The 10,505-nt window shown below is 43.0% G+C and overlaps 1 protein-coding gene across 1 annotated transcript; it reads right to left on the bottom strand.

The window, feature by feature from the left end:
* Positions 1-5,642: 5,642 nt before the first annotated feature.
* Positions 5,643-10,123, bottom strand: LOC120699037 (nuclear pore complex protein NUP50A-like). The gene is made up of 2 exons (XM_039982902.1): positions 9,868-10,123; positions 5,643-7,323 (listed from the first exon to the last, which is right to left on the bottom strand). The coding sequence occupies exon 2, from the start codon at positions 7,302-7,304 to the stop codon at positions 5,931-5,933; it is 1,374 nt and encodes a 457-aa protein (XP_039838836.1). The 5' UTR covers positions 7,305-7,323; positions 9,868-10,123; the 3' UTR covers positions 5,643-5,930.
* Positions 10,124-10,505: the final 382 nt, after the last annotated feature.

Consider the following 10,505-nt stretch of genomic DNA (forward strand, 5'->3'; position numbering starts at 1 on the left):
CAGCTCGTCCGGCACGCCTATCCTCCTCATCCTGCTCTGTGATACGTGTCTGGCTTTTGTACACCTGTTTATAAGCGGGAGGAGTGTCCCGTACCACTCGTCGCCCGATCTTTAGGATCTCCCCATGCGTCAGTGACCGGGTTAGGCGAGTGCCAATTTCCTTAGGGGCATTGCACCCATCCTTGGACATGATAGCAATACGTCCACTTTGTCAGTCTGCCTGATGGATGACTAGAAAGGACAAACACATGGTCTAGCATTCCTAGTTTTCCTCCACAATGATGTCACACAAGGCAAGGAGGAAAAACCATTGATATAGTGGCAGGTGCACCACAACCCCTACCACCGGCATTTAATGCTCTTGGCTACCGTCCAGCCACCTGAATCCCATCCAGTAGGTTGCGTCGACTGCTCAAGGGGGGTTCGGGGTCCCCAAGATCCATCCTTAGAGGTGAGCTCACTCGTATCAGAACCCTTTGTGTGGGCCTTATAGGAGTCCACGGCGCTAGACTCCACATGGCACCAGGGGATCCCCGGTCCTTGATAACTGGTAGTATTATAGAAGCACAATTGTGTTTATGAGCATCCACAGTGCATGACACAACAAAGAGAGGCATTAAAGTTTTCTCAGCCACAACAAATAAAATACTACCACTATGAGCAACAATTTCTCCCACTGATAGCAAGTGATAATGAGGTATCAACTCAAGTATGCTAATGGGTCTCATCCTCATTGAGTTTGTATTGCCCTTGAGTGATTTTTTATTGAAATTCACTAATTTCTCATTCATTTTAGTGTTGACAATGCTTGACTGATATTTAGTTTGATACAAAAATATAACATAAGTCAGTATCTTATAAAACTCTAGTTCATTTCGTGGCCGAAGTTTGATATATCCTTATCAAACTCGTTACTAAACTTTGGCACTGCCATTTTTTTTGAGGCAGGAACAATCTTACCGCCAAATAGAATAGTACAAATATTCCATTAAAGTTTCTTCCAAGTTGGTCCAAATTTTTTAGTTGAACCTTTTTTGCCCCCGAAGGCATCAAATTCATAATTTATTTCACATTGCAAACGTCTGGTCCCTTCTAGACTTCAACTAGAGTAGCTATATATCTCTACGTTATTAAATTTTTTGTGAAACAAACTTCCATGTAGTTTCTCATAAAATAATCATGAATCCTTGAAACTGATAATGTTTTTTCTTGATGTTCACATATTTCCTTTCACAATATTTTGAATGGACTCTTCATCCTTATACATTATTTCAGCGTGATATAATTATCCATTGTGGTTGTGGTTGTAGAGTCTATGAACCATAGGCAAAAGAGAGACTTGTTGTAATATTGTTATTTTTATTCATTCACAAAAAGTACTTAAACGCATGAACCAAAAGGGAAATGGACAGCAAGAGTATGTTATAGAGTGGAAGGTTCATTTGAGGACACACCTAGGTCCAACACGCACCTAGTTATGCACTAGCACTCTTATTTTTATTATGAGCTAGGACTGGTAGGATATGTTTTGCAACTGTTGGACCAAAGTGTATGGTCGTATCACTTGGTCTAACAAGTTGCAAAGCGTGCAAAGTGCTACATGATTTTGTCAAATGTGTTTATATACAGTCAAATGTACTCCACATGGATGTATTTTACCACAATAGCACATGCGGTTTTGTGCATGGAACCCCCTTTCTTTGTCCCCCTTCTCATCTAAGACTTAACTATGCATTTCTTGTACCTTTTGACATTAGTGGAAAGATTAAAAAACTTTAGTGGTGATCCAAGTTATGTGTTAATCTAACTTTGACATGTAAATTATGTGTGCATCATAATAGTACCGAAGTCCAATAATTATATGTGATTATTGCTCTCACTTCACATGGTTTATTATTGCAGTTAGATAAACAACCTTATTTATATGCGTGATTTATACCTTTTTTAAGCAATTCATGTTCAATTTCTATATTGGACATGACAAAACACCTACACATGGTTCTTGTATTTGATTTTCTTGTATGGGGTTGATTATGAACTATGAACATATGGACTTTGTTGAGTCCTTATCTTTATATCAGATGTTATTTCACATTAGGATCAAGTTTGCTGTTAAACAAAAACTACTTTTCTCTTACTCCATATGGTATTTTGAGATAGAAAAATTCATTATTTCCCTATTTTATTTGTCTTATCGCATCTTACTTGTTAGCATATCTTTATACAGATGCCTACAAGTTATGATCAAATTCAACAATGTGAATAAAACAATAGACCACTATAAAAAATTAGCATGAGAATGAATATATTAAGGAGCTCAAAGAGCAAGTTTAAAGACATTTTCAATGGGATAAATTATTCAGAACAATCATGGTTTACAAAAGAAACATACATTGTAAGAACTAATCTGCTTTCTACAAGGCATTTCTAATTCATTTTGTCATCCAATGATCTTGTTTTTGAAGAGAAATAACCACAACAAAATGAATATCTATTTACATTTCTAATTAGATGAAGATGTGGTAGCCAACCTCATGCATCTTTGAGATATGCTTTTAAAGCCCAAAATAGAATAGGTTGTGGGTATGTTTAGGTAGTTATCATACTTTACGCTTGAAATTTGGTAGTATTGTCGGCCACATGCACCTATCACCACTATAGGCAGGCAGTTCACTTAGCTAGAAAGTGTTGTTCCATGATGAGTGAGGAGTATTTCTGAACATAAATGCATGCATCGTGAGTGGAGAAAGAAATAGCTAGATGTCTTCTATCAAAGCTTCAACATCACATATCCTCATCTCTAGAAAAAGATCTACCAGCTTGGTCATAATTATATTCTCTATTCTATATCAGCTTCATGATAATAACACTTGCATACGACATTTTAAAGCTAGCTTCATACATATGTTGAAGAATTAAGAAGCAAAATAATTACTGCTATTGAGATAAAGCACAATAAGTGAATGTTGTACCACTTAAAATGCAGGGATTTGACAATGCCTGATCAAGCTGTCATGACATGTCACATAAACATAGAATAAATTAATAATCACTACACTATTTTTAAGACTTCTAAGGAACCATGATAGGGAATGAGGGAAAGGCACTAGTATTTCCTTATTTTTCTCAAACACGCTTTTCATACAACCTATATTGAACCGCATACTGATGCGAATAACCACTCTTACGGATGTCGTCCAGTTGTTACATTTTTTGGACTCCCTATCATGTTGGACAAGTAAAAGAACTGCACAGGCCAAAGTGAGTTTGGGGCACATCTTACTACAGCCAAGTAGATAGGCAGAGCCCCTAATCCCCCTGATCCAATGTGTAACTTGTTTAGGAGAACAACACGATCTACAATGCGACATTTTGTTTAACAAGTATGATTAAATATGACATTTCAAATGAAAGAATCACTTGTTATTGTGACTGCACGAAGATATTACAACCCCAACATTACTACATGATTTGTACGAGGTTGCGCAAACCCTTTATTGCAATTAACTTTAAAAAAGTAGTTGGTTCGCCGTCTGCTCTTAAATTATGTCTATGATGCTTTTATGCAATAAAATGAATTGAATATGTCACCATAAACTAGGAGCCTTTAGCTCCAGATTCGTAGTTCTAGTTTCCAACCGGAACTAAAGGACATTTACAATTAGGAATGGATGACACTTCTGTAGTAGTGAAGTATGCATGATTAGAATATGACATTTCAAATTAAAGGATTGCATATTATTGTGGCTGCAGGAAGAGATCGATTGCAAGCCCAACCCCCAAGCATCACTACTGCGCGAATAGCAATTTACTTGAAAAAGTTATAGTTGGTCTGCCCCTTGAATTATGTCTACGATGCTTTTGTGTACTGAAATGAATTGAATATGTCGCCGTCAACATCTTGCAAATTCCTTCCCCATAACCTTCCCTTGAAAAAGTGTCTTTCCCCTCGGTTTTTTATCCTCCTCATCCATCTGCTAGCCTGCCTTTCCCTGTTTGGCCTACCTGGAAATGCAATATATATTTTGCATACCGGCGCCACCACTTACCTGATTACTCCTAGCGGCAGCAGGTCTGTCAGCTTATCTGAAAAGACCCCATGCCACAGTTGAATCTGGTTAGCCCCTTCCACTATCTAGCAAGCCCCAACATTAAAACTGCACCACGAATAACGGATCACTGTGAGCAAGTATTATGGTGGGCTAAAAGTAGGCTGAATGATGAGGTGGAGAGAGAAGAGGAGAGAGAGAGGGGAAGTGGGCTGTAAGCTTACAGCCAGCTTTGACACAAGAACCAAGAAAGTTTGTGAGATAGACAAGTGGGTCATATATTAATAGTGGAGAGCTAAACCACTATACAAGTTGGCTGAGAGATGAGCTGCAAAGAGTCTTGCAGGCAGCAATGGGTTAAATTATTAGGTTTGCTCTGAGCAGCATGACACTCAATCCAATCACTTTTTTTTTTATAATTTCGTCGATGGTCTCTCAAAAGGTGCGGCGGCCGGCGGGCCGGATTTATGGGTATTTTGAATACCTAAAATTTTTGGACAAAGAATTTACAATTTTTCACCGGTGACCACTGACCAGTGTCCTGCGCAAAAGATGCTGGCCTCCTAGGCCCTACCCTGGGCCCTCGCTGGGGACAGCATGATCAGGCCACTGCTGCCCAAACCAAAGGACACACACGTCCGATGCCCAAACCAAAGGACACACACGTCCGATGCCCAAACCAGCGAGTTTTGAGTGGTCGCCGGCATCCGATTCCAATGCTCTCTCGCTTCCCTCTCGTAACGTAAATATCCTGCTGCCCCCATTGGATTTCCTTTCTTCAGTTTTCTATCCCTTGCTCGCAGCACATGGTCGAAAACTTCACTTTCATATCCTCGGCGCGACTCCAGGCCAGCGGCGTCACTTTCTGAGCCCAGCAAGCAAGCAGAATTCCCCACCAGCGTGGCGTGGAGTGGCCCTGTGGCAAATGCAAGTGGAACAAACAAGAGCGAACGAGTCGTGTGATTCGTGAGCTGTGCGCGTTTTCGAGCTGTTGCTGTTGCGGCTAATAATCATATCGATTCCGTTTCCGGATGCCTGGATTTGCAGGAAATTCTGCTCATTCTCACTCATGTTTCGGACGATCGGTGAGGCCGGCCGGATTAGATTAAACAAGGACGAAGATCACCGGTCATCCGGAAAGGTACCCGTGCACGCGTTCCTCGTGCAGCGATAGATGCAAGTCGGGGCCTAGTAAGCAGACAGGGACAGCAGAGCCACGGTCCAGGGACAAGACGATCCATCTCGCTCGTCTCAGGCGTCCCTTCGACAGGACAGGAGGAGCGAGGTCGCACATCCCGACCACCGCGTGATTTTCACCGTGCAACCTCCCCCGCGTCCTTTCTTTTTTTTTTTAACAGCCGGCCGATCGAGCACGGTACGGCTGGGGTCGACGACGTCGCCATCGCCGCCGGTTTCGGGTGGATGAGGGGGATGTTGCGTTGCGCGTGACGAGGCGAATCCTAGCTCGGAGCCAGAGACGACGGACGCGACGAACAAGATAACGGCCGCACTTGTCACCTCACCCATGGAGCTAACACTCTGAAGCGTCAATACTGGATATCACGGCACGAATAGCCCAAGACAGAGCGAGCGTACAAAAGCATACAGTATATAGACCAAAACAGTCTCATCCCCAGGCTATACCAAGATTATGACTTTAATAAGCTTCGCCAGGATACCCACTGTTCCCCCAAAAAACAACATCAGGAAACCGTATCCGTAAAACTCATACGGTTACTCTTTTGAAAAAGACTCGTACGGTTACTAAGAATACAACTCAGGACGACATCTTGCTTAAAACTCCGCAAATAACAGACAGTATCTCTCAGCTCCTTTTTCCTGAACTGGTTACTAAGAATGCGTAAGCATGATTGGCAGGCTTCAGACCTCGGCTGCCTTTGGGGAGTTCTCGGGCGTGTTCAGCGTTGTGTCAGGTGCCTTCCTCACTTTGTGAGCCTCCACCGCGCCCTTGAACTCCTCCCTCATGGCGGTGTCCTTGAACTTCAGAGCAAACGTCGCGAGGCCAGTCTGCGACTCGCCGATGCTGTTCATGCAGGCGAAAGTCACTCCCTTCTTGTCCATGTCCTTGAGCGACATGTCGTCGTAGAGGCTCGCGTTCAGGACCAGCCGGTAATTTCCCTTGGTCCTCATGACGAGCCGGGCTCTCTCATCACCAGATACAGAGACGTTCAGCTTCAGTTCACCTTTTCCCCGTTCTTTCCAGCCCCCATCTAAATACTCATACAAAGCAGAGTCAGCAGTAAATACAGCCTTCTCGTTTTCTTCACCAGTTTCAACAGGGCCCTCTGTCATAGCAAATTTCTTGGGTGCCTCTCCTGAAGTAGCGCGCACTGTGGAGGAACCACCATTGTTGGTAGCACCAAGGTTAAAAGAAGGGACTGAAGAACCATCAGGCTTCAGCCCAAATAGAGGACCAGCACTTGATCCATCTTTAGATGCCGAGCCAAATGAGAATGATGTGCTTGAAAATCCAGTTCCAGCCAGACCTGTGAAGGCATTTTGACCACTTGACAGATTCTTAAAGGAGAAAAGAGGTGCTGATGATGAGGACTGCCCTTTGCTATCAGCATCTTTCTGCTCATCAGATAACCCATCCTTGGTCTCTGATTCACCTCCATCTTTTTTCTCAGTATCATCCTTACTGATTTTATCTTCATTTCCAGCTTCATCTGCCCCTTTCTTTTCTTCAGCATCTCCGTCCTTCGTTTTGCCCTCAACTTCAGATGGCGTACTGTCACCTTCCTTGGGTTCTCCAACTACTACTTTGTCTCCACCAGATTCTGCCTTGTCACTGGTTTCAACAGGTTGAGGCGGCGCTTCAGTTGTGGCACCAGATTCAGTTTTCACAGCTGATTCTTCCTTCTGAATCTCAGTTACCTCACCAGAGCTAGCATTCTTGTCCGACATAGGCAAAGTTTCTTTAGCATTACCATTGCTGCCCTCATCAGCTTTGACTTCTGAAGGTTGAGGTTCTGTGACAGGGGCACTTGCTTGAACACTAGAATCCGTGGGGGTAAATCTGATTGCAGAGAAAGGATTAGAAGAAGGAGCTGAGGACGGCTGCTGGCGCCGAACCTTTACAATTCTTCGGGTTGCCATCACTTCCTCGGGAGCTTTCTTAAATGTACCCATCTCTTGCTCTGGTCCGTCATCATCAGGCTCAGGATTATCCTTGTTGATTTGGGTACCAGCAACCCTCTTCCTAGAACTTGGTGCCTGTTCGTCATCCACCATCTTTCAAAATTGGTAGCACCTGGAAATTTAAACAAGAGAACAAACTGAGAAAACAGTGAAAATGATTCCATAAGCCACCACGAAATCATAAGAGACAGGCAGAGTACCACAATTCTGAATAAGGACATGTTGTATTAAGTCCATAAATAGTGCCTAACTGCCTATAAAACAGCCACAAAGAAAATTTTGTAGACACTTATATGTTATACTCCCTCCGTTCCAAATGTAAGGTGTTTTGGCTTTTGATTCCTAACCTAAGGCCAGTCTCAATGCATAGTTTCATGGCATAGTTACCAAGATTGAGAACTTGGTAACTGTGCTGGCTGAGTTTCATGGGGATGGAACTCCTCTCTCGTCCCATGAAACTCTCCCTCATCTCTCCTCATAATGACACTGCCAAGCCAGCAAAATTGCTGATGTGGCATGTTATTTAATGTTCATAAAACTTCTGATGAAACTCCCATTAAGACTGGCCTAACTCAAACTTCTCTAACTTCGACCAAATTCATAGAAAAATGCAAAAACACACATCAAATTAGTTTCATTAATCCCCATCATCAAATGTCTTGAAAGTGCATTCATTTGCAGTATATGCTAATATCTTTTTCTATAAACTTGGTCAAACTTACAAAAGTTTTATGAACATACAAAAGAACAAGAACAATGCACAATCATGGCACAAGATATTTGTGACTCTAATATCATGGTTTTATGTTTGCACCCCTAAGCAAAGAAAAGCACTCAAAAGAGCAAAGAAAAGCACTCAAAAGGACAAAAAAAACACACATGTAATGCTACCAAACTATGAACCGATGCAAGCAGGGTAGTCTGCACACAGCCTGCAGGCCGCCACACTAGCCACAACACATTTCTGCGGGCTTTGCAGTGTCCGAGCAAGTCAAATGTGCTCGCCGCACACATCCGTGGGGCTTGACAAGAGAAGAAAAGCATAGCGGGAGCCCGTAAGAAGCAACTTTCAACCGAATGGAGGACACGTGGCAGGAAATTTCAAATTAATACATTTAGACCAGAGAAATCACAATACAGTGAGACAAAAAAAAACTCTTGCTGACAGCTTTGACAAGTCAGTAAATTCATTTTTTATTAGAGCTAGAATAAAAACTCAAATTTAAATTGCAATAAGAATCACATTACATATTAACTACAAAAAGGTGCATTTCTTACATCTAGCGGGTAAACAGACTTAATTGAACTACATGCTCCAACATGGCAAAGTTGATATAAATAGAACAGAAAAGAGTTGCCTTTGCTTGTCCAACAGCAACAAAACGGCCACCGGATCAAACTGAAAGGATCAAGCTTTTGGACATGTTTGGAAGATCAAAAACTTCAACTGGCAGTAGGCATGCATATTCAGATTTTTGGAAAGGGATGAACATGTAAAATTTAACTTTGCATCCGAAATGGAACATTGTTTTAAAGGCGACACGGCGACCTAAGGCGAGCTGGGTACGCCTGGACGCCTAGTCAGCACCTAGGCAACAAGGTGTAGCTGTTGCCCAAGGCTCTGGGTACGCCTGGACGCTAGGCAACACCTTTAAAACACTGAACTGGAATCAAAGAAATACAGACTCGTGTGATTATGCAATTCCAACCTATAAGTGATCACTCAGTTTGTCTACACTATGAATTCCAGAATATAGTTAGTAAATCGATAAATGGTGATGATGCAAGCTAGGATGAACAAACCAACACCAAGAAGCAACTACACTTTGCAATCAGATAACTCATAACACCAAGAAGTTACTTTGACTGCCATATGAAGAATCCCACGCTCCACTTTTAAATAGCACTAGATCACATACCACTGCTTCCACTCTAAGTAAAACTTGTATTGCTCTACAATATAGTACTGTTCAGCAATCCTGACTATATCAAACTGAAACTTAACCAATTTGTTACCAAGTAGTAGAACTCTTAAGATTAATATGAGCAGGACACCTGTAAAGAAAAAGTGGGAGCATAACAAAGAAACTGGGAGCAGATCAGGAGGATTAATGTGATCTCACGTACACAATACACTAAATCAGGTGCCATGTATTAAAAACAAATGCCTCATACATTTCATAGCAAGTTTGCATATATAGCCAAGTACTAAATAAGCTACAGCTAAACTACTTACAATTCTACTTTTTCAGAGACCATCATCCAAGACAGAAGACCAGACAAATAAGCGAGTACATCGAAACAAGCACACTGCAACAACACCCTACACCGAGCAACCTAGCTAGCCATTCCAAGCTAGCAAGAAAATAAAAAACACGCCCAGCTAAAGCTGAAGTACCTGACGGTTTACTAGATAAGGACCTTGTACTAATGCTGATACTACTACGAGATCCTATCACTACCCAGTGACGTAGACCGCAGATAAGGAGAGCTGCCGGTCAAGAATGCAGCAAAAAAAAAATAAAAAACCCGCCACGGCAACCACAAAATTCAGTTAACAAATAAATTCAGATCAGGAAGTCTAGAACATGAAGCCACAGATCAACTCATAAACCTACCAGCTACGCGGAGAAGGGAACGAATCTGAAAGACTGACCTCGCGGGTGAAGTCGACGGCCCACTTAGGGTTTGACGGCGGAGGCGGAGGCAGGGCAGCAGGCGGCGGCGAAGGTGACGGGAAGATATGCGATACCGGCACCTGCGAGTGCAGCGGCCGGGACGAGAAGAGGGGCGCCGGCGGTGACAAGGAGAGGCGCGGCGGCGGCGGCGGCGGCGGCGCTCCTCACGGCTCACAGTCGCACGCACGCGGCTAGGCGAGCAGCGAGGCAAGACGAGATTCGTTTGCGAGACAGAGAGAGAGAGAGAGAGCGTTGCGGGCTTGTGCGAGATTTAGCGGGCCCTGCCGGGCCGTCCGCTTGCCTTGTTAGCAGGCCAGCCCGCTTCCGCTTGCCTTGCAATACTAAAGCTTTGCAGGCCTGCCAAGCTGTGAACGCGGCGGCGGGGCCTATTTCCTTCCCGGTTATTTTTTTTTAAAAAAGTCGTTTTTGTCTCTTTGAACTTTAGGCCGAGTCCGTTTTTCCTCTCTAAACTTTAAAACCAGACGACCGGCCTCCTCAGACTTTCGGTCGCAAGATCTTCTTGAGCGGGTTTGAGGGCGGTTTTACTATTCTTATTTTATGTTTATTTTAACTGAATCTAAAAAATCATAGTAAATCACAAAAAAACATAAGATAG

This window comes from Panicum virgatum, chromosome 3K, assembly GCF_016808335.1.
Source record: "Panicum virgatum strain AP13 chromosome 3K, P.virgatum_v5, whole genome shotgun sequence".
NCBI lineage: Eukaryota > Viridiplantae > Streptophyta > Magnoliopsida > Poales > Poaceae > Panicum > Panicum virgatum.